The sequence below is a fragment of the Oncorhynchus tshawytscha genome, linkage group LG07 (assembly GCF_018296145.1).
Source record: "Oncorhynchus tshawytscha isolate Ot180627B linkage group LG07, Otsh_v2.0, whole genome shotgun sequence".
In the NCBI taxonomy this organism is placed as follows: Eukaryota; Metazoa; Chordata; class Actinopteri; order Salmoniformes; family Salmonidae; genus Oncorhynchus; species Oncorhynchus tshawytscha.
This window is the reverse complement of record NC_056435.1, coordinates 46,643,849-46,668,410: the sequence shown is the minus strand read 5'-3', so window position 1 is coordinate 46,668,410 and position 24,562 is coordinate 46,643,849. Positions and strand designations below refer to the sequence as shown.

Sequence of the window (24,562 nt, the reverse complement as noted above, 5' to 3'; positions counted from 1 at the left end):
TTGGGCAAATACCTGACAGAGGACATGGCCCTTAGCTTCTTTTTTCAGCCCCATTGTATGTGTGTATAAGTCCCTTGGGAGGGTCTTCTCAGAAACTAAAATAACATCTAATACACAGTAGGCAGAGCAGGTGAAGTTCATTGCCAGTACAACTCAGGAAGGGAATGATCCATAAACTCTACAACGTCTTCATAAAAAGTTAATGCTGCATTGGTTACAAGTAAGTGGAAAAAGGTATAGAAAAACAAAGCAACACTCACATTTGCCACGCCAGCTATATAATGATACCTGTACAATATTGATTCCCACTTTCCAAATTATTACTCAATCTATTTACAGTTGTTGTGTTCAGAACATGTTATTGTATTATTATTATTAATGTAAACTGAATATTGATATAATAAAACAGTAGTTATCATAACACGACTCTGTCCATTGGTCCAGCCCAGTGAATGTGTTGCTTTGCTTTACGGCTGCAGCATGAGCTATGAGCCGATAAATGTCATTATGGATCATTTCACCAGGAATAATTTCCCAACTACATACATTACATTCATTATGACATCCAAAAACAAGAATAAGTTTGTATACTCGATTAAACTGACGATAATCAGTTGAAGAGTTACATTTATGTATTGGTTTTGAATCATGCATCGATTTTTTTCCTGTCCCCTGAGATGCATATCTCTAGTAAGAAATATTTCTCTCTCCTTCCTCTTTCAATTTGCCAATAAAAATATGAACTAACATTCTGAAACAGCTTGCCTCTTCAGTTCAAGAGACCTTTATAAGAATCACACTGGGTTTGAAATCAAAGAGACCATTGGAGTCTGAAACTGACAAGAGTTTCAGATCATTAGAAAAGATCATTAGAACTAAATGCATTCAATCACACACTAATCACCAATTGTTCCTTGTACCTGTGCTTCCCACTTCCCAGTTGGCTACTGCCCACTTGTCTCCAGACAAAAATCAGTATTCTAAGTTTTAAATATGAGGGCAACATCAGCTATATGCATAACATCAGATCAGTCTGTCATGATGGACCTAATGCTCTGTTCAATTGGTATTGAGAGGTGGCTCCGAGGTGATGGGAGCCACCCATGCATCAGAGGCCACAAAAGGCTTTATGTCAACCTCATGAAGTCAACCTGCAATGACCTGCTACCTCACAAACACACTCATAGTATGAGTCCTACTGTAGCACTTACAAGTCTAGAAACTTAAAGTATTCAATGCAACACTGTTCGTATTGCTTGAAGGCTTATGTTGATTAAATAAATAAATAAATAAAAGTCAATATTTGTTAGTTATGACTTTCCTCTTCAGAACAACTCTCACCCTCAAGGACAGGCCGTGTCATTGTTGAAACATTAACAATGTAATAAGTAAATAATTTGTCAACAAAATGTGGCACCTTTTTATTATTTGTTGAATGTAATACAAATGACTAAATTGAATTGTGTAGACTGGCAGTACGCCACCAATAATGTTACCTAGGAGGACCTAGGTTACATTTGCTTATTCATTGCTGATCCACTTAAAGTGAGATGACACGCAATGCATGGCAGGGCTATAAGCCCATGCAGGAAAACGTTCAGATAAACTTGAAGCGATAGCCTACCTGTCTTAGTGCTTACCTTAGCAGCTAACGATGAACTAGGCTTCTCCAGGAGATCCCAAAGTTTATTTTGTTTCTCAAAACAACATGTAGTATCAAAATCCTCGCCTTCCCTGGTCTTCATCGACTCAGCCTCTCGTTTGAGCTCCTCGTTCATCTGTTCCTTCTTCTGGTGGTACCTGGCCTGACAGCAGGACTCCAGGTAGATCTCATCTATACCCCAGTAGTCCAGCTCCTGACTGAACGACAGAGCACACATCTCCTCCATCATGTGCAACTTTCCCGTGCGGGAGAAATTCAGAATGGACGTGAAAGCCCCAGGGTGTCTGTCGAAAAAATACTCATTATCATCCAAACTGTAGTCATCGCATATCTCCATGAGAGACTCGTGGGTGTTACAGTCTCGTAGCTTGCCCAGCCTTGTTCGGGGCAACCTGTCCAGCGTTCTCCACAGAACTTCGTGGAGAAGACCACCAACATTGAGTGTCACCCGACGGGAGTGCGACTTGCTACGGATGATTTCCACCGGCTCCGGTGGAAGCGATGTGGTCGACCGAGGGCCCCCTTTATTCATTCTCATTCAAGACGTTCGGCCACTTGAAATTTAATAATGTCCAAAACTATAGGGTCAGACAGGTCCAGAAGACACGATCCTACATTAGGGTATGTTCTCCCCCATTACTGTGGCTGCGAAAAGAGGAAAATAGGAACATCAGTGCTATATCAAATGACCATCGAATATGATAACCTACAGACCTGATAGAGAACGTTTCTCACACAATGTCAGGTGGTTTATCCATTCATTAGAGAACCAAACAGACTATTTAATCAGCTTTAAGATGCACAGCCGCTTTCCTCGCTGATGAGTGAGCAGAGTGAGGGAAGCCAATGGTTAAATCTGCTCCACTCGCGAGCGCTGTCTAGTGCTGAAAACACCTAAAACTGTTAATACAGAAAACCATCAAATTTCCCCGCTGTGCGCTGTCCACAAACTTCGGCGCTGAAATCATTTAACTTCAGCACCACTTAAAAGAGCGGGGTTTCACGAGAGCGAGGAAGCTGCGACCTTACATTTGAAGGTGTTCTTGAACTCATCTCACTAAAGAGATACAGTATTAGCCCTACTAACACAGATAAGCAGGGGAGTTCAGACTCAGCGAAAACTAAATTAGGCCTACTCTGCAAACAATACAAATTATTATCTTGACCAAGTTTTCTATTTACTTTGAGCAAATAACGAAGGTTATCATAAACAAATTTGACATGATGTATATTTTGTAAATTTCACACCATTTAAATCACACCAAAGTTTTGAAATGTATTTAGCGCAACAAGCAACTTCCATGTGGCTTACTTAACCTACAATAATTTAGGGAAAACTCGACATTAGTGTGATAATTAACCAGTGGTTTGTGAGTTTTAATGAAGATAATTCTAAGCATTGCTCGTTAGGCTTTGGCTAAAACATTTGGATCAGTCAAATAGTGTTCCTAAAAGTGCATGTAATTCTAAAAAGTAAAATGTTTCACAAAAGCGAAAGAAATTTCACAATTTCCAATCACATTTTGAATTCCTCCAATCGATAATAGATGGATAGCTACAACATTATGGTAGTCAAAGTGCAACAGATTAAGACGAAAATAGTCATGATACTTACATATGTTACTTTTAGCCTGAGAGTGTAAGAAGAAACATTTCAACATCTTAAAAAAACATTGTGCTGAATTGTTGCTCCGCTCACCGCCTGCCTATTGGAGGCTGTTTTTAGAGACATCACCTCCGCAACAGACATGGTTAAAATGGGGTTACACGTGCTGTAAAATCTCAGGTCGAACCAGTGTCCTGCCATCCCCTTACGGAACGGATCAACAAGTACGATGTGACGATGTGAATGCACCGATTCCTCTCTACCTGGTTGCTGAGTTGTGTGCCTGTACCGTGCGCGACGGGCTACGCTCCAGCGGGGTTCTGCAGGGGCTGATTTTGCCGAGGCTGCGCTCCTCCAACCAGAAGCTGCACTGCCGGGGGGATGCTGCTTAAACCCATTCGGTATCAAAGGGGCTGCGCTTGCACATCCTCTACAACCCAGAGTCTTCCAAAAGCCAGTAAACACAAAACAATCATGAGGTAATAGATTTACTACATAAATAGGTAACCTTCAGGCTTCAGCTGCAATGATTTATTGTAAAGCGCAGCTAGGGCTATAGGGTGATGAGAAATTACGCAGTTGCTCTCTCTTTGTGCCCCACTCTTTGCGACATGGAACAACAGTGTGCATTGGAGTATATATTTTTTTTAAACGATATTTACAGTCTTGGCAGGGCACAGTTGTTTTGGTCTCCCCTGCAGTGGGCATGATCAATGGCCAACATATACACAATGACACAAAACCATAAAAACTACAAATCAAGCAGCAATCATTGGGTTCAGCACTATTGTGCGCAATAGAGGACAGGTGTTTGTAAGTTTCCATCCAATTGGCAAACGATTTTCATGCTAATATTCTAAAATGCGCATAAAAACAATATACGCATTTTTTCACCATAGGTGTGTTTCCTTCAAATTGACTTGTTCCGGATAAAAGGCTTTTTTTGTGGTTACATTCCCATGTACCGAATAAAAAATACAAGTTAAATCGGTTTCGATCGTATTTTCAACTCTACAGATGGTTTTGCCACAAAAAAAGGTTGCATTTATGTGCCCACTCTGGTATTGGCAAGTGTGCTCTAGCCCACAGCTTGCAGATACATTGCGGATATAACCTACATGATGAGATTATTCGAGACGGATCGAAATTTACAGAACGGTCACATGGAAGAAAATGGGGGAGGGTCATGCTTTTTCAATTTCAGTCAAGGGGAGGGTTTAGTATTTTTAAAATATAGTCCAGGGGAGGGTCATATAATTTGTAATTGGTGAAATTTCAATATTTCTTAATGTTTTAGAATTAGTTGTTTAATTAGGCTATATCAGTGGCGATTTTAGCATGTGAATATTGGTGGGGCAAACATAAAACATTTGTTTTAGTTGCATGCCAGCAAAGACACTACACAACACAACATTAATTTCACTATTAAGGTGGCACACAAACTGTTAGAGCTTACATAAAGCTGTCGCAACACCTTACCACTGCTAGACCTAGCTATCAGCAGAGCTTTGTCTGGCAGTGAAACAGTTAGTTCAGCCTCATTTACTGCCTTTAAAAAAACAGCTGATATGGCTGACTTGCTTAAACAAATGTGGTTTCAACTGACAATTGAGATGTACAAACTATGGCATAAGGGGAAGACAAGTGAATAAGAGGCAATCCTTAATTTTGATTAAGAAATTAATGAGCGAGCTAGGAGAGACTAGTCAATATAACTATTTTGTTTAGCACTTTTGAAATGTACAGGATAGAATTCAGAACATGGGCACTTCTTACAGTATTCTCCCTGTACACCAAAACAGAACCATATGATAAATAAAGGGGGCATATAAGCAGATGATGAAAGCTCAATATTTGATGAAGACATTTCTCTAAAACAGGGCTATAGGCTACATGTGCACCACTAAGTCAGAACGGCAGGCTAAATTATGAGGGTGAGGCGCATGGGCTACTAACAACTTACTACACAACATACACATAGTATTACTTTCTTAGCTACAGTACACATATCTCCCTGGCATATTACATAATTTATGCAGCAGCATACAATACATTTTTGGACTCACCTTGATGTGATGTGGTGGGCACATTTTGTCACCAAAGTCTGGCATTCTCTGGATTTATGGTGCTTTCAAGACAACTGGGAACTCTGGAAAAAAACAAGGTTGAATCATGACATCAGTAATCTTCAGGTCGGAGCTCTAGAAAGCGGCCTGAGTTCCCAACTTGGTATTTTGAGTTGGATGACCGTTCAAAACTTATTTTCCCAGTTGGAACTCACTTCAGTCTGAGATTTCCCAGCTCTGAGTTTCCAGTTGTTTTGAACGTGGCAGAAGTCATGCTGGATTGACAGCATGGCCAATGTTGAATATTTATCCTTTTAAAAAAGTGAGATTTTTCAAATAGCCACCCTTTGCCTTGATGACAGCTTTGCTTGGCAATCTCTCAACCAGCTTCATCAGGAATGCTTTTCCAACAGTCTTGAAGGAGTTCCCACATATTCTGAGTACTTGTAGGCTGCTTTACCTTCACTCTGCGGTCCGACTCAATTTGGTAAATCACAGACAGTGTAAGTTTATCAATAGTCTAGCATAGCATTATGTCCAGCTAGCAGCAGGAAGCTTGGTCATGAAAATCAGAAAAGCAATCAAATTAATCGTTTACCTTTGATGATCTTTGGATGTTTTCACTGACGAGACTCCCAGTTAGACAGCAAATGTTCCTTTTGGACCTCCGTTTGTTTGTCACGTTATGTTGAGAAATCCACCGGAAATAGCGGTCACGACAACGCCAAAAAAAATCCAAATTATATCCATAATATCGACAGAAACATGGCAAACGTTTTCTATAATCAATCCTCAAGGTGTTTTTCAAATATCTATTCGATAATATATCAACCGGGACAATTGGCTTTTCAGTAGGACCGAGAGGAAAAATGGCTATCTCTGTCTTTTACGCAAGAATCACTCTGAGAGCCCTCAGCTGGCCACTTACGCAATGTGGTCCTTTACACTCATTCTTCAACATAAAGGCGTGAAACTACATCTAAAGGCTGTAGACACGTTAGGAAATATGTAGAAAAAGGAATCTTTAGGGTTGAAATCCAATCTGTAGGGTTGATATCCCTTTCAATGGCCAATAGGAATGCATAGGAACACAACGGTTTCAAAATATGAGTCAATTCCTGATTGAATTTTCCTAGGCTTTCGCCTGCAATATCAGTTCTGTTATACTCCCAGACAATATTTTTACAGTTTTGGAAACTTTAGAGTGTTTTCTATCCTAAGCTGTCAATTATATGCATGTTCTAGCATCTGGTCCTGAGAAATAGGTCGTTTACTTTGGGAACGTTATTTTTCCAAAAATAAAAATAGTGCCCCCTAGCTTCAAGAGGGTATTAAGCTTGGAAAAAAGACCCTTAAAACCAGACTTGGACCACACACCCACTCCACTGAATAGCATTGGTTTGCATTGCCTTGCAATGCTTGCAGTTAGCCACTGATTCCTTCCAAGCCACTCATTTTGGAATTTGCAAATTCCGACTTGTTGTGTAATGTTTATGTCCAATGGCCAATCATCACCAATATGTTTAATCTATCATTTATCTTCATATGACAAGGATCGAAAAGGATTTACCAGTAGATTGTCGACTTGATTCATGATGATGACTGCTGGCTTGCTAGCTAAGATTTTGAAAGTATGATGTTGACATGATTAGTCCAATCAAAGCTACGGTAGATATAACGTGATTTGATCATTTTATGTGTGGCCAATGACCTTGAGCCTTCTTGGATGGGCACATCTTTATTTTTCTCCCCAATCTCGATCTTGTTTCATCGCTGCAACTCCACAACGGGCTCGGGAGAGGCAAAGGTCGAGTCATGCGTCCTCCAAAACATGACCCGCCAAACTGCGCTTCTTAACACCCGCCCGCTTAACCTGGAAGCCAGCTGCACCAATGTATCAGAGGAAACACCGTTCAACTGACGACCGAGGTCAGCCTGCAGGCGCCTGGCCCACCACAAGGAGTCGCTAGAGTGCAATAAGCCAAGTAAAGACCCCCTGACCAAACCCTCCCCTAACCCAGATGATGCTGGGCCAATTATGTGCCAACCTATGGGACCTCTGGCCAATTGTGACACAGCTTGGGATGGGACCTGGGTCTGTAGTGACGCCTCAAGCACTGTGATGCAGTGCCTTAGACCGATGCGCCACTCGGGAGGCCGGGATGGGCACTTCTAATGTAGCTCTATGGCAGCACCCAAGGGGCTTGAATTTCCGAGCTCTCCCTGTAGATTTTGCGGTGGCGTTGTGTCCCCAAGAGTGACAGAACACTGAGCCAATCACAGCACAACTAGAGAACATTACCAACCCCTACACTCCATATATTCCGCTTGCTTCCCCACTACCACAGAAAACACTGAGCTAGGTTCAAACACCTGCATTTTGGAGCTTCCTTACTCAAGAAAGCAAAAAAGAGACCATGTTTCTATGCAGCTTTATTAACTCAACAATGTATTATTTTTTTTACATTGTTTGCAAACTGATTGGGTTGATGTCGAGTGATTGTGGAGGCCAAGTCATCTGATGCAGCATTCCATCACTCTCCTTCTTGGTCAAATAGCCCTTACACAGCCTGAGGTGTGTTTTGGGTCATTGTCCTGTTGAAAAACAAATGAAAGTCCCTCTAAGCGCAAATCAGATGGGATGGCGTATTGCTGCAGAATGCTGTGGTAGCCATGCTGGTTAAGTGTGCCTTAAATTCAAAATAAATCACCAGCAAAGCATGCCGACACCATCACACCTCTTCCTCCATGCTTCACGGTGGGAACCACACATGCAGAGATCATCCGTTCACCTACTCTGCGTCTCACAAAGACACGGCGGTTGGAACCAAAAATCTCACATTTGGACTCATCAGACCAAAGGACAGATTTCAACTGGTCTAATGTCCATTGCTTTTGTTTCTTGGCCCAAGCAAGTCTCTTCATCTTGGCCCAAGCAAGTCTCTTCATTTAGTGTGGTCTCAATCAAATGATCCATAGCCTATAGTACAGAGCAAGTTGTATTTCTAAGATAACTACTGGGATAGTGTACATATAACCAGGCTACATTACACACAGCAATGGATATTCCAACCCTGTGACCCGACCAGCTCTGCTCTTGCTGATGGTAAAAAAATAAAAGTGTGTCCTGCCTAACCAATGGCTGTGCTGTGTAGGGCTACGGTGGCAGTTCAGGAGAGTCAAAGGCTTTTTCAGAAAATGTTTTGTTTATTAGGCTTAGTCCTAAAAATGTGCTAACTTGCGCACAGACCAGCCTATAGCCTATGTTATGTTCAGTTTTAGAAGGAGAGTGTGGAGATGAGGAAGACCAGAGGTCAACTTTGATAGCTTCCTACGACTATAATTTATTTGATTATAAACAATGTTTCTTGGCCATTATGTATTTATCAGAGTTATTGACTTCACAATAAGCCAGATTCGAGTAATGTATATTGTGGTGCTGAAACTTGAAGCAGCAGTTGCGGCACAATGAACCAGGAATGGACAGCTCATGGTGCTGAAAGTAGGAAAATTCGAGTGCGCATAATTCATTTAATCGTCTTCATTTTAATTAGACTTTACTAATGACAGAGGGCCTCTGATTGAGAACCTTTCTTCCTATTTAATAAATAACAGGCAAATTATTGAAAAACAAAATTAGAGGCTGCTCTATCCATAGATTTTTCTAAATAAATACAAAACTAACCCACCTGACACCTACCTCCGTGTTAGTGAAGGGCTTTTAAGTTAAAACCAAGACTCGAATTGAGGGGGTATGAGAGGGTACGCTGTAGGCCTACCTATAATTAAAGAAAATGGCAAAAAGCACAGGCTTGTTAGTTTATGATTTTGAATAAGATAAAACGGATGCAATTACATAAAGCGCTTTGGTCCGAGATGCTTTATGCTAGAAACAAACTGTAAAATACCCGGGAAAGACGTGACTCCGATATGGGGATATCAGAGGCTAGACAAAAAATGGACTTTGCTTGGGAAGTAATCTAACTCTGTCACTATCTATTAATTAAGATATTCACTTTCTGTACAATAGAAGACGTTAAACCCAGACAGGTTTTAGGGAAACACGTGTGACCTCTCGTTTGGTTAAGCCATGTAACCAGCAGTTAAAACCTCTTTGGGCTGAGATCCCGCTAACGGGATCGATATGACAACAGCCAGTGAAAGTGCAGGGCGCCAAATTCGAAACAACAGAAATCTCATAATTAAAATTCCTCAAACATACAAGTATTTCACACCATTTTAAAGATCCACTTCTTGTGAATTGCACCACAGTGTCCGATTTCAAAAAGGCTTTATGACGAAAGCACCACAAACGATTATGTTAGGTCAGAGCCAAGTCACAGAAAAACACAGCCATTTTTCCAGCCAAAGAGAGGAGTCACAAAAAGCAGAAATAGAGATAAATGAATCACTAACCTTTGATGATCTTCATCAGATGACACTCATAGGACTTCATGTTACACAATACATGTATGTTTTGTTCGATAAAGTTCATATTTATATAAAGAAATCTCAGTATACATTGGCGCATTACGTTCAGTAGTTCCAAAACATCCGGTGATTTTGCAGAGAGCAACATTAATTTACAGAAATACTCATAATAAACATTGATAAAAGACAACTATTATGCATGGAATTATAGATACACTTCTCCTTAATGCAACCGCTGTGTCAAATTTAAAAAAAGCTTTACCGAAAAAGCACACCATGCAATAATCTGAGTACGGCGCTCAGAGACCAAAACAACCCAAACAGATATCCGCCATGTTGTGTAGTCAACAGAAGTCAGAAATAGCATTATAAATATTCACTTACCTTTGATGATCTTCATCAGTTTGCACTCCCAGGAATCCCAGTTCCACAATAAATGTTTGTTTTGTTCGATAATGTCCGTCATTTATTCTCAAATACTTCCTTTTTGTTCGCACGTTTAGCCCAGTAATCCAAATTCATGACACGCGATCACTAGGAGCAGACGAAAAGTCAAAAAGTTCTGTTACAGTCCGTAGAAACATGTCAGACGAAGTATAGAATCAATCTTTAGGATGTTTTTAACATAAATCTTCAATACGGTTCCAACCTGAGAATTCCTTTGTCTTCAGAAATGCAATGGAACTCAAGCTAACTATCACGTGAACGTGTGTGGCTCTCTGGCAGACCTCTGACTTATTCCCCTCTCATTCGCCCCCACTTCACAGCTGAAGCATCAAACAAGGTTCTAAATTCTATTGACATCTAGTGGAAGCCTTAGGAAGTGCAATTTGACCCCATAGACACTGTGCATTCGATAGGGATAGAGTTGAAAAACAACAAACCTCAGATTTCCCACTTCCTGGTTAGATTTTTTCTCAGGTTTTTTCCTGCCCTGTTATACTCACAGACATCATTCAAACCGTTTTAGAAACTTCAGAGTGTTTTCTATCGAAATCTACTAATAATATGCATATATTAGCAGCTGGGCCTGAGTAGCAGACAGTTTACTCTGGGCACCTTATTCATCCAAGCTACTCAATACTGCCCCCAGCCATAACAAGTTAATTAAAGCTTACATTCTGCGTCGGTAGGCCTACTCTGCCTGGGGTGGAAAGGTAGGCCTTGCTTTTGAAAGTACCATGCTTAGATTCCCAATGACATCTTAGATGAAATTATTTGCAAACACGGACAGTTTCGTTGCAACTCAATATTACAGTAGGAGGTGTTCTTAATGTTTGAACACTGTGTATTATGCTGAAGGGGTGACCAGCCATTTTCATTTCAGAGGTCTGATTTTCTCCATGTAACCCTTATTATAAATAACGTTCACTCCCTAATGAACAAAAGAGCGAGGTTATAATTTTTTTTCATGGGAATATTAAAAAAACTGTGTTATGCACATTTCCCCTTCCAGTGTTGTATCTCCACCAAATGGACTTGTGGATAAAAATCCCTGCGTGGTGATGTAGAGCACACAAAATGTACTTATTCACTTAAGTTTTCATGTACCGAATAAAAACCTAAAGTTAAATGCGTTTCCATCGCAATTTCACCTTTACGGATCGTTCGGTCACAAAAACTGTTGCTAAATAGTAAATGTGTGCCTAATATGGTCTTGGCACGTGCGCTCTAGCCAACAGTTTGCAGATACAGTGCAGGTAGGCTAGTCTACATGAGATGATTATGGATAGTCTAAGAGCAAGAATATTTGTATTTGTCAAATGGCAGTCAAGCATCTATTATCATGTCACTAGAATAAAACCCTAGATATGTATTGAAAAGGAGCATCAATATCACCATGCACTACCATCACCCTGTGAAGTTCAAGTTATTCAATCCGTAGCCTAATACACTGTATGGTTTCCCGAGTCGTAGTGGGAGGACGACACACCCTATCATCTTGCGACTCCAAATGTACTTCGATATGATAGTTCTATCAATATTTGAAGCATAAAGGCGTTACCACTGTCATTTATCGCATTGACACAAAAAGATCCCACCATGTCGAACGAACAAATTATCCGTCTGCATTTTCAAATGTTTTACCGATTATTAGAATGGTTTTAATATGTATGATTTTACTCTCTGCCTATGGAAACATGGTTAGTGTGACAAATGTGTGGTTTGATCTGTTTAAAGTGCGCCAGCTGCCCAATTACTCCACCAAATACATAAAGAGAAAGGGGGCTACGTAGTCAGTTGTACAACTGAATGCCTTGAACTGAAATGTGTCTTCTGCATCTGAATCAGAGAGGTGCAGGGGCTGCCTTAATCGACATCCACATCTTCGGTGCCCGGGGAACAGTGAGTTAGTTCCCCTGATGCAATGGAAACCATCATGGGACTGGAGGGGATTTAGGACACTTTCATCACTGGGATAAGCTCCAAGTTGGTGTTTTGTTGTGAAAATGTTTTTACAAATATTTCTAATTAAGGTGGTGCAATAGTTTATACATAATGCACTTTAAACACTTGAAGCTGGTTTTATGGAGCCAGGCTAATCATTGATACAACTTATTTTACAAACAAAATAGTCTAGAACAAAAAACTATTTTATTGTTATGAAGTGACAATTTTAAAGTGAAATATATACATTATAATTAAAGATAAATAACACATTACACTGTACATTTGTGCTGATACAAAAATAGATACAATACATTATATGGACATATTGTCATACATTTTTAAAAATGAGCCTAAACTTCACAAACCAGACTTCACGTCTGGTTTGAGAGATCTCAACGTCGTATGTCTTCAATGTGAATGTCTAGGTTTATATCTGATGGCCAGGTCTCCTTCAGGCTGCAACATTCCAAACCCATAGCGACTGGAGTTCACCTCTGGCATCTGAGCCTCTGAGTCACACCGCTCCAGTTCCAGATGAGACAGGACCAGATACACAAACCTGAACACACAGATAAAGACACAACAGGTGAGTTGTTGGCTTTAATACATTATAAATGTGCCTAAACTGTAACATTGACCATTGCACACACTAGTTTTTGTAGAATCCATTTGTATTTTATTTTGGCATGTTCTATTTGCATAGCAGTGAAATTCATGTCACTGTAACCGAATCTTGCATAGACACCTGAAGAAGCCTGTGCAGTAAAAGTCAGCTGCTAAGCCTTCCCTCTTCCTATAATGGCATTTGCTGTGAGGTGAGCTAATCAATCCCAGAATTAAGTCTGTCCTTGATTCTGGTGAAGTGGGGACCTCTGACTCCCTCTGACCTCCTCTGCCCTCCCCCTAAGACCCATAAGGAACACTCAGAGATACTCACTGTCTGATGGAGTTGATGGCAAAGCGTTTGCCCACACAGCCATTGGTGCCTGCGCCCCATGGCATGGTGTAGTACTTGAGCCGTCTCCCTCCTTTAAAGAAGTCCTTCTTCACAGATCCGTCCTTGTTGAGGAAGCGCTCATACTTGAACCTCTATGACAGGAAACGCAGAGAGGTAAAGCAGTGAACCCAGGTCATACTGACAAATGATGATCACACATGACTGTTCCCCCACGCTTCCTGCTGCACACAACCATATCATATCAGATGGCAATAATAGCCTGTTACTACCCAATCATTTACTTCAATTTCCATGTGTATTCCACTAACTGGCTGGTACTGTAGGGTGAAGGACAAAGCAATGATTCAGCTGTGTAACAAGCTAACTCCCTTCCCACTCCTATTTCTATTTGTGTTCAAGTGCCTTACAATGTCCTAGGTTTAACCCCTCTCTCTGTATCTTGGGTAATCCAGGGGCACTTTAGAAACTGTGTAGGTGTGCTTCCTCCTGACGTAAACAAACGTCAATACTTATTACTGTACCTTATCTTTAACCTGTGTTACACAATTAATACAACTAGGGTTGTTGGATAGACAGAACATGCGCAGATGGATTTGAAACTAAACTTTATTGTCCATTATTAGGGAGCTATTATTTGTTCATGTGTGAGAGGCAACTAACATCCATACCTGTGGTTCCTGGTGGATCTCAGGATCCATCTGAGGGCTAATGAAGGGGAACAGACACACTCTGTCCCCCCTCCTGAGCTGGTACTCCTGCCCATTGGCCATTTGCAGGGTCTTTTCCTGCACTACCTCTCTGGTGATGAACGGGGCAGCACTGAGCCTCAGAGTCTCCTCTAAGGCACTGTCTGGGATAGAGTAGACAAAGAAAAGAAGACGATGAACACTAATATACACAGACTCATTAAGCATACAGATGTTATGTCCTCGTAATAGATTCGCTAAGGTCATTCTCATCTGAGGAGTCCCTTAAGAATAGTTATGAATAGACTTGCCTAGTTAAATAAAGGCTCAATACATGTTTAGGGCTAAAAGCAGGTTTCTATCTTCAGGTAGGTGGCACTTTCCCTATGTGCTCATTGTTTACACCAGAGGTTAGAGCACTTGTTGATGGTGACATGGGAGCCATTAGATCATTGAGAGCAACTTTCAGGGCCTGAGCAGGTGGATCTGCCCTGGTCCTTTAGTCATTGAGCTCATTAGGGTCTCAGGCAAAGACTACTGTATGTGTGGCCACTCACCTGGGAACAGTGTGTGTGTATATATGTGTGTGTCTTCAACTGCCCCCCCCCTCTTTTCTCTCTACTCTGTTCATTAAGGTACATTTGCCCATAGGGATGAAGCTGCTAGTCTTTGTGCATATACCCAGTAAACAAAAAACCCTCACCAAACACAGGTGTGTGCTGCAGCCTGTCCAGTAGGGGACACTTTGCAGAGTCCTGCTCGGAGATGCTGCTGAACTCTCTTCTCACCGCCCTCATGGCCTCAGGGTTTGTCAACAGGAAACCTAACAGCCAGAATGCAGCAGGTCCAACGTTACCCTGGCAACAAATGAAGGTTGACATGAAGGCAATGACACAGCGAGTTCCCTTTCAGATGGTTCTCACAGTGAGACTGTGCAGGTAGCAATTATGTAACCGGAGAAGAGAACATTACACACCACATGCCAGCTCTTACTATTTTCTCTCATAGGGGAAAGCATCACTTGTTCATATAGTTAAATCACAAGGCCTAATGAATTTGACTGGTTCCTTTCCTGTGTCTATGATAGAGCACCGTGTTATGGCTACTGTCAGAGAGTAGGTGCTGTAATGGTTACTATAAAAGACAAGCCATTAGACATCAAAGAGACTCAATATGGAGTGTTCGGGCACACTGGGCTGTCCTGGCCATCTGTCTGTGTTTGTACATGAGTGGAAAGACCACTGAATTTACATCGACTCCAGACTAAACAATGTTTGCCATGTATAGTGCTGAGCGATTAGTGCTTTTTGAGGTCGGGTCGGTTTTGGTTCGATCGTGAAAAAAAAAAAAAAAAGTTTTAAAAAATATATTTTTTTGGGACATTACATGCACTATGCATTATGTGGGTTGAAAGCTGTAACACAGAATTAAATAATGAATAAAAGTCCCATGGTGGTGGTGACTGCACATTATTGCTTATCACTAATTAACTATAATTTATTCACATTACTTTAACAAAATATTTGTTTTATTTGATTATTTGATTCCATGTCATCCTCTCATAGAGAGCGGCTGCCAACGCGGTCTGACAAAATCACTATTTTAGTAATTCTTCAAAAGGAAATAAGATATACTTTTAGGACTGCTGAATGCCAACAATCAATCACTTAGCACTCCGCTTTCTATCCCTCTAGATAGTACGTTCTCAGTCTCTGTGTCTTGCTCTGCACAGACCGGACAAGTTTAAGCAGGTGCGTAATGGATTATGGTCATTGTAGTTTTTTACCACTACAACTCCATCGCACAGTCCAAGCTTGATCTGATTTATCCCTACAGAAACTGTACATCGAGCTCACAGAAAAAAATGAAGGAGATGGAATTCAAATAATTGAACAGACGTCGGTCAATTAGTTGTCAAATAAATATTTAGAAAAATACATTTTGGTTAATCTCTCAGCACTAGCCATGTAATATGCTGCACTATACACTATCCAGGAATTACATACAATATAATACACAGATTATTTGTTGTGGTAACACCTTATGTTCTTCACTACAATCTTAGGGGAACTGAAAAATTACAATCAAGAGTGGCATGATGATGGTAGATCATGTGGCTGTGTGACATTGTAGATGCGGTTATCAGTGCTCAATGAGTGACGTAATACGTCTAAGCAGCAGGGTTGGGGTAATTCCATTTGAATTCCAGTAAATTCAGAAAGTAAACCAAATTCCAATTCAGAATGTTCTTCATTGAAAAGCATTGAAGACAATTGGAATTACAGTGTACCTTTTGAACTGACTGGAATTTAAATGGAATTAACCCCAACCATGCTAAGCAGGAGCTGAGTACTCAGAGTGTACTCAGAATGTTCTTGGTATCATAGTGTGTACTTTTGCCATCTTGGGATTCCTCCAAAAAGTATCTGTTTAGCTGGAGTCAGACCCTTTTATCTAAAGGACATAAACAGGCTACTAGTGCACTCTTGTGGTAAAGATGCGTATTACATTACCATCTTTTATTAGGGAAGTCCTTGTTTGAGCAGGAGGAGCAGACAACAGTAGCTCTGTAACAACCATTCTAGCAGCAAAGAGAGCTTGAGAACATCCCACTGAGGCCATGTTTAGTTGGAGCCCACTGGGACTTGCAGTAGTCTAACATAGGGACAGGATGTCTGTCCCCTCCAAGATAACACTAAAATAAGGTCTAACAGTTCTAGGGTTTTTCCATACACTCCAGTGGTTGAGAATACAGCATTAGTATTCATCTTAAAGAACTGAATGTGCTAGTATTTATTTATAGTCTTTCAAAAATAATCACTAACCACAAAAGTATTCTACAGTGGTTGGACAAAGCGTAAGGTGTGGTTGACAAACAGGTACAGTATAAACAGAATTTGAGAGGCACACCATGTGGGTAGCTGAATTTCACAAAGGGTAACATCTTTAACCAGTCGAGTCTAGCATCTGACATTGGCATGCGAGTGTCTTTGTATTGGAAAATGTTCATGTTTAAGATGGCTGCTAGCCAGGAGGGCATGCTGCTGTATTACCAGGTATCATTGTTGGCCCACCTCCAAAAAGCTATTGAATAGAAAGGAATTTTTCTATGGGTGCAATGGAACAACAGGGATCGTTTTCACCAATCGTTCACAAGACCTATTCAGAACAGCTTTAAATAGCTGGGCAGCCCTTGCTTTGTGACAATGACAGGCCACTACTCCTCTTAGGGAGGTGAGGTGAGATGGGGGAGTGCCTATGACTCACCTGTGTGGCCCAAAGCTGCAGCAGCAGGGCTCTCCTCTGAGTTTCCTCGTCAGCTCCCTCTTCCTGCAGAAGGTGCCTGTAGTCTCTCAGCCAGGGGCTGGACCCGGAGCCCTCTCCTAGCCCCGCCGGGGCCAACAACTCCCACAGACGCCCCCTCACACTCTGGGCGGTCCGCTTCTCCTCTGACACACACACACAGACAGGAACACACAGGCAGGTGAGTCAAGAGTAAACACAGACACACATGGGTAAAACAGATGAGATCAGACTGAGATAATTTGATTAGTGAGTCAAGTGTCGATAGAGAGATACAGGTGACATAATCCTGAAAACAGAGACGGGTGGGAGAGGTGTGTAACATGAACATGGGAAACATGAAGAGTGAGTAATAGGTGTGACATGCAAGATAAGACAGATGAACAAATATGCCATTTGAATAGAAAGAGGTGACATCAGTGACACGGGTGGGACAGAAACAGGAGATATGTGGGAGTAAGCTGGGAGGAACAAACAAATATAATATGTATAGTTAGAGAACAGTAAGATCAGATATAAGGAGGTGAAAAGGACAGGTGATAGTGAGAGGACAGACAGGTGTGTCAGGTGACATCAGATAGAGCCTGTAGATGAAGCAGGTGTATGACTGAGAAGAAATGACATAGGGACCATGAGTAATTAAGACAATTGGAGTCGGAAATTAGATTCAAACATATGACCCGCTTAGATAAAGTCATTCACTGCAGTGACCGCACTATGGCAAGCAAGAAACATACTACTTATTTACAAACTATTTTTTATTTTACCTATATTTAACTAGGCAAGTCAGTTAAGAACAAATTCTTATTTTCAATGACAGCCTAGGAACAGTGGGTTAACTGCCTGTTCAGGGACAGAAAGACAGATCTGTACCTTGTCAGCTCAGGGGTTTGACCTTGCAACCTTCCGGTTACTAGTCCAACACTCTAACCACTAGGCTACCCTGCCACCCCACAGTGAGTCCATACAATGACAAATATGACAAATCACAGCCGAATCAATGATATATATAAAAATCGGAGTCATAAAGTGATCAGGGATAATACAGATTGAATTATTCCTCTATTCAGTCTTTATAATAAACTCAGCAAAAAACGAAACGTCCTCTCACTGTCAACTGCGTTTATTTTCAGAAAACTTAACATGTGTAAATCTTTGTATGAACATAACAAGATTCAACAACTGAGACATAAACTGAACAAGTTCCACTGACATGTGACTAACAGAAAGGTACAAATGTGTCCCTGAACAAAGGGGGGGTCAAAATCAAAAGTAACAGTCAGTATCTGGTGTGGCCACCAGCTGCATTATGTACTGCAGTGCATCTCCTCCTCATGGACTGCACCAGATTTGCCAGTTATTGCTGTGAGATGTTACCCCACTCTTCCACCAAGGCACCTGCAAGTTCCCGGATATTTCTGGGGGGAATGGCCTTAGCTCTCACCCTCCAATCCAACAGGTCCCAGACGTGCTCAATGGGATTGAGATCCGGGCTCTTCGCTGGCCATGGCAGAACACTGACATTCCTGTCTTGCAGAAAATCACGCACAGAACGAGCAGTAGGGCTGGTGGCATTGTCATTCTGGAGGGTCATGTCAGGATGAGCCTGCAGGAAGGGTACCACATGAGGGAGGAGGATGTCTTCCCTGTAACACACAGTGTTGAGATTGTCTACAATGACAACAAGCTCAATCCGATGATACTGTGACCCTCCACCTCCAAAATCGATCCCGCTCCAGAGTACAGGCCTCGGTGTAACGCTCATTCCTTTGACAATAAACGCAAATCCGACCATCACCTGGTGAGACGAAACCGTGACTCGTCAGTGAAGAGCACTTTTTGCCAGTCCTATCTGGTCCAGCGACGGTGGGTTAGTGCTCATAGGCGACGTTGTTGCCGGTGATGTCTGGTGAGGATCTCCCTTACGACAGGCCAACAAGCCCTTAGTCCAGCCTCTCTCAGCCTATTGCGGACAGTCTGAGCACTAATGGAGGGATTGTGCGTTCCTGGTGTAACAGTTGTTGTTGTTGCCATCCTGTACCTGTCCCGCAGGTGTGATGTTCGGATGTACCAATCCTGTGCAGGTGTTGTTACACGTGGTCTGCCACTGTGAGGATGATCAGCTGCCCATCCGGTCTCCCTGTAGCGCTGGCCACATTTATTTCCCTGGCCACATCTGCAGTCCTCATGCCTCCTTGCAGCATGACTAAGGCACGTTCACACAGATGAGCAGGGACCCCGGGCATCTTTCTTTTGGTGTTTTTCAGAGTCAGTAGAAAGGCCTCTTTAGTGTCCTAAGTTTTCATAACCGTGACCTTAATTGCCTACCGTCTGTAAGCTGTTAGTGTCTTAACGACCTTTCCACAGGTGCATGTTCATTCATTGTTTATGGTTCATTGAACAAGCATGGGAAACAGTGTTTAAACCCTTTACAGTGAAGATCTGTGAAGTTATTTGGATTTTTACGAAATATCTTTGAAAGACGGCCCTGAAAAAGGGGCGTTTCTTTTTTTGCTGAGTTTACATAAGGGTAAAACAATCAAACTATAATACCACATCCAAACTGAATTAAGCCCTAAGATCGGACACACCACTTCTTTTGATCAACTCCCACACGAAGCTGCCACTGTACCTTTCCACAAATGTAAAACCTTGTGGCTCACAATGTTTCTTTCAGAGACCATGTTTCATGTAGTCACCTGGTTTCAGTGTGGTCCTGGCCATTTTGGTCAGGAGGTTGTCAAACTTCCGGTACTCCTCATAGACGTCAGTGGGGTCTGTTCTGTTGTTGTTCTGCTCCCCTCCAAAAAGTGTGAGGTACCCTGCCCTGAAAGAGAGAGTGGGCTGGTGAGTGTGGTTGTAGAGTGGCATGTTGAAAAAAACATTTGGTTGCTAGTAGCGGTTAAGCTTAGGAAAACATGTCATTGAGTGATCATTAAATATATTGAAGATGTTGCCTTAAAGATGGAATCCGCAGTAGGCGGAAACAGCACCATGGCTCTGCCACCACCGTTGTTATTGTTTCTGTTGCCCAGCTGAGGAGATGTCGTGTAGCATGGTAGAAATAATTGCAGTACATAATAGTGTGCTCTTCTATCTCCCATGCAATTATGTCCGAGGGGAAAAACTGTTTTTGTTGTTTGCACTAACTTCTTTGTTCCTTGTATTTAATGGCAGTTTCACCATTAAGCATTTCAGTTTTAAGTGATTGTTAGGAACCGTTTCCGATCGATGGAGGAATACCTTGCCCACAGTGGCGTCCTCCCACTGAAGGTCAACAGGAACACTTCCTGTGTCACACCTGCCACTGCCCACCCACCTAAACTGTTCACAGTGTGGGGTATTACTAGTATAAACGTCTTATTTAGTATAAATCTTCCTCATCCTAGATTACTTCACAGCAGGGTTTTTCAAATGTTTTGGGGCCAGGGACCCCTTTGTGATAGTAAATTCATCAGGGACCAGACATAATTAGAACACAGCTCGAGTGACATAATAATAGCATACAAGGACTTCTACCAAGTCTCAGTCCCTGGGAAGGAACATTATAAAGGCACGCCTCTTGGCATTGGAGAGAAAATGAAGCCGTTTTCAAGGTAATATTCTGCAATTATACCCATAATGCCATTTTTTTTAAAGCTTACATTACAGTGCATTTATGTTAAAAAAAAACATTTTGGGGAAATAAAAGAAGTATCCAGTTGAAAAATGTATAACTTGTAGATTACAATTATTTTGGCCAAGGGATATATTCATCTGTTGTTGTTAGTAATATTAATAAAAAATACAACTTAATTCATGTTATATTTTGAGATCTGCCTGTGGACCCCATGCAGTACGGCCGCAGACCCCACTTTGAGAACCCCTGCTTCACGGTGTCTGACCTATTAAGTAATGATGTTGCCTAATGTTAACAGAAGTAATGACTAAGTCCTCTGGTCCCCATTAGGATGCTGAATGTTTAAGTGACCATCTCAAACATCTCTGGCAACACTATAAATAAAAACCCTTTTAAAGTGTGTAGCCGGGGGAGTTCTACAGGAAGGGCAGCCTGAAAGAGGAATTTCATGAGAGCACTGCTCTTTCTTTTCATTAGATGCCTCTTATGTGTCACTAAACATTCTTACTGGTGAATTTACAAACAAGTGGCTTGTGGAACGGGCTGGTAAGTAAACTGTTTATCCCAGGCATTTGACGTAGGCCCTTGGGGACGCGTGGGTGAATGAGTGAGTGAAGAAGGGAAGGAGGTATAGGAACTCTTCCGTTCATACCTGAAGAGAAGACTGTAACAGAAGCTGAAGAGCCCGTCCGTGTTCCAGTCGGTCTGGTTGTGACAGGGCCTCTGGGCTTGCAGCAGCAGGGACTGAAGGTGGCAGTGCATGGTGCTGCTCAGGCAGGATAGGCTCCCACCCTCAAAGTGCCTGAGGGTACAAAGGTTTAAGGTCAAGAGAAAGGAATGTTTGTCATATATGATGTCACCAAGGCCAAACCTGTAATTCACTTTTACCTAATTGTGTAAAAGACTAGCATTCTGTTCCGGGGTTTACTATGGGTTGCTTTGGCTCGGACAATGCTTATTTACTTAAGTAATGGCACTGTGAAGACAGGTGTAGTATCACGCCTCTATGGAATAACACCAAAAAACATAGGTGTTGCCTGTGGAAATACTGTAACTGATCAGTCTGAACTATAAACTTTGGGCTGGAGGATATGTCTGTGCAGTACACCCATGTGGCAGGGTACAAAATGCTGCTCTGTAGATTCAACATCCATTACAGAGAGCTTGACATCTATGCTCTATAAAGCCAGAAGAAAAGGACTATAGCACTGTAACCTACACAACGGCCTAGATATTCTGCAAGACAATATGACTGTGAGAGACTGAGATAGTTCCACAACAGTGCCAATCAACAGAATGGTGGGAGGTGAGTGCATTTGCTCCGCACTCGGACACAGTATGCATTTATAAACCATAACATGAGGCTAATCAGGCCATGGTGATGGTAGTGATATCTGTGATGGTTGATGTGGTAATCCCTGATCCCAGGCACCTCTCTGTCTCAGGGAGTGAAACGTTTGAGTTAGACTATGGTGGAGCCAGGAAGCAACATCCCACAGTAGCATATTATACCTGTGTAAGGATCCAGTTATTGGCTGGACAATGCTGTCCTTAATCGTTTATATGTCAAAACTTTAATTTCTTATTCTCTGACTGTATCAATGGGCATGTACAGCTGTTTTTGGGCTGACCACACAGAAAGGAGTGTGTGATAAGGATAGGGACGTACTGTTTTGTTAGAGCCTTCTCTACAGCAGGGTTGTGATGGGGGAGCTGCAGGCTGAATATTCTGTCCATGAGAACCTGTGCGTAGCGTGTGAAGTCTAGGGACACAGAGTCCTCTATCACAGCATCATAAGAGCTGGGGTCCAGTAGCACTGTCACATAGCGCCCAGCCACACGCACCTACACACACACACACAAAATCAAAAAGTGGAACACACCAACACACGCATCATGAATGGTGAGGAATTTACATCTACTATATATGTATTCAGGGATTTAGGCAAGAACAGATGATCAGGTTCAGGTATAGATATTAGGTTGATGATGTTGAGGAAAGTGTTTCATATCACCACTCTTACCGTGAAGATATCGCCATGCTTCACCTTCATACGGTTTAGAAACTTGGCAGCATCTCTTCCAAACTCAAGGGCGTGGCCTAACCATGGAATAACTCCTTTGTCTAAAGGTGGCTCTTTCTCTGACCTGTATAGAAAGAAAACCCATGTCATTTTGAACAGCTAATATTCAAACATATATATTTGTTCATACCAAAGTTACTGATTACACAGACGTTGTCTGTTGATATAGCAACTGTAGTCGAAATCAATTAACTATTCAATATTCACATGCCTGGCTCTTATCAGTACATTGTGTGACACAGCTGTGAGTAAAGTAGATACAGTTTAGCCAATAAATTATAAAGCCAGAACTCTCCCAATAACATTTATAGTAGAATGAGCCCATCAATTTATCCAGTGATATAGCAATAAGCAAGGATGAAAACAGATGTGACTTTATGATCTTTGAGACACAAAAGTTGACATTTAAGACTGGCCAGTGAAAATAGTCCTTAATAGCACTTGAATTTTGGTTAATCTCGGGATTATTTCAATTTTCCCTCTCAAAAAGGATTGACAGGCAACAACTCATGTAACTCATCTACTGCTCAATACAACTGTGATATTATTAAGATGTATCTGGACGACTTTAGGTTTATGGTAAATACAACTTTATGCTGGGTTAGTTTATGCTAGGTAGGCAATACACCTATTAGATAAATAGTAGTGGGCTAAACAAATATGTGCACAGGTGAAAACGAGTTCGAAATGCCCACAATATAATACAGAACGCATCAAATCAAATCAAATGTATTTATATAGCTCTTCGTACATCAGCTGATATCTCAAAGTGCTGTACAGAAACCCAACCTAAAACCCCCAAACAGCAAGCAATGCAGGTGTAGAAGCACGGTGGCTAGGAAAAACTCCCTAGAAAGGCCAGAACCTAGGAAGAAACCTATTCAATGTATGCAGTGCAACCATAGACATTAGCCTAATAGAACATTCATTTTAGAAAAGGGTACTCACCTGGAGCGTTTCGAAACAAGTACGAATAAGAGAAGCATGCCCTGGACAAGCAAAAGTATCGTCCAAATCATAGCGCAATTTCTAGAAAGATGTATCTGCACGTTGGTGCGCAGCAGTGAATATATGTGAATAATTTAAGACCACAGGCATGATCAGATATAGTGCTATTTATTTTGTCATCCGATGACGGCGTTGCAGGGTGTACCTTGACGTCATATGACCTCATCCATCTTCCTATTTGCACGAGTTCACGTAGGACCCATGACTAGGGAGTGGATTCATTCTGTATCGCAGGAGGTCCGTGTTTACCGTGCATGTTGTCTCCGCGACCGCGGGAACATGGCCTTTAATTGTCAACGTAGCTATAAAGCTGATACTCAGGGCTAGGAATTTAATGGAGCCGTAGTTTCATTTCCAGATACATCCAAGCCTAAACAAAACAAACCCACCCATTCCAATAATATCGTGTCTTCATGGGTGGCCTCCATAGAGTTGAGCGCAGACTATTTGAAATACATGTACCTTTGACTCACTATGCAGTCGATACTTCAAAAATGTAAATTCTTAAACTCTTACCATGTACCTAAGTTTGTCCTGTTGTTGCGTGCCTTTTTCTTTGTTTACTAAAATCATATATTTTTTAAATAAAATGTTAATCAAAAACAAAACACCGACTGTTTCCTCATTGATATTCAATTGGCACATTGACATTCGAGTTGCCATCTTAGAGCAACAGCAATGAGGAAACAGTCCGTGGTTATATTTGATTGACGTTTTATTTTAAAAAGTATGGATTTCAGCAAACAA

The 24,562-nt window shown here is 41.6% G+C and overlaps 2 protein-coding genes across 2 annotated transcripts in view; both read right to left on the bottom strand.

Moving 5' to 3' along the window:
- Positions 1–3,795, bottom strand: part of LOC112254651 (potassium voltage-gated channel subfamily B member 1-like) — an 87,765-nt gene extending 83,970 nt beyond the window's left edge. Inside the window, exons 1-2 of the mRNA XM_024427380.2 lie at positions 3,279–3,795; positions 1,641–2,308 (exon numbers count right to left, since the gene is read on the bottom strand). Of these exons, the coding sequence (XP_024283148.1) occupies positions 1,641–2,201 (561 nt within the window). The 5' untranslated portion in view covers positions 2,202–2,308; positions 3,279–3,795. The remainder of the gene's footprint in view (positions 1–1,640; positions 2,309–3,278) is intronic.
- An 8,547-nt stretch (positions 3,796–12,342) lies between these two features.
- On the bottom strand, positions 12,343–23,911 carry LOC112254650 (prostacyclin synthase). Its single transcript, XM_024427379.2, has 10 exons — positions 23,756–23,911; positions 22,748–22,871; positions 22,393–22,568; positions 21,376–21,525; positions 19,804–19,931; positions 17,069–17,250; positions 14,505–14,658; positions 13,784–13,965; positions 13,095–13,246; positions 12,343–12,716 (listed from the first exon to the last, which is right to left on the bottom strand). The coding sequence occupies exons 1-10, from the start codon at positions 23,824–23,826 to the stop codon at positions 12,566–12,568; spliced, it is 1,470 nt and encodes a 489-aa protein (XP_024283147.1). The 5' UTR covers positions 23,827–23,911; the 3' UTR covers positions 12,343–12,565.
- Between the last annotated feature and the right edge of the window lie 651 nt (positions 23,912–24,562).

Excerpts from the sequence above, each read along its gene's own strand:
- LOC112254650 (XM_024427379.2), bottom strand. The coding sequence starts at position 23,826 with ATGATTTGGACGATACTTTTGCTTGTCCAGGGCATGCTTCTCTTATTC. Across the intron at positions 22,872-23,755 it reads CTTGTTTCGAAACGCTCCAG|GTCAGAGAAAGAGCCACCTT; the intron begins GTGAGTACCCTT and ends CTTTCTATACAG. Across the intron at positions 22,569-22,747 it reads AGCATGGCGATATCTTCACG|GTGCGTGTGGCTGGGCGCTA; the intron begins GTAAGAGTGGTG and ends GTGTGTGTGTAG.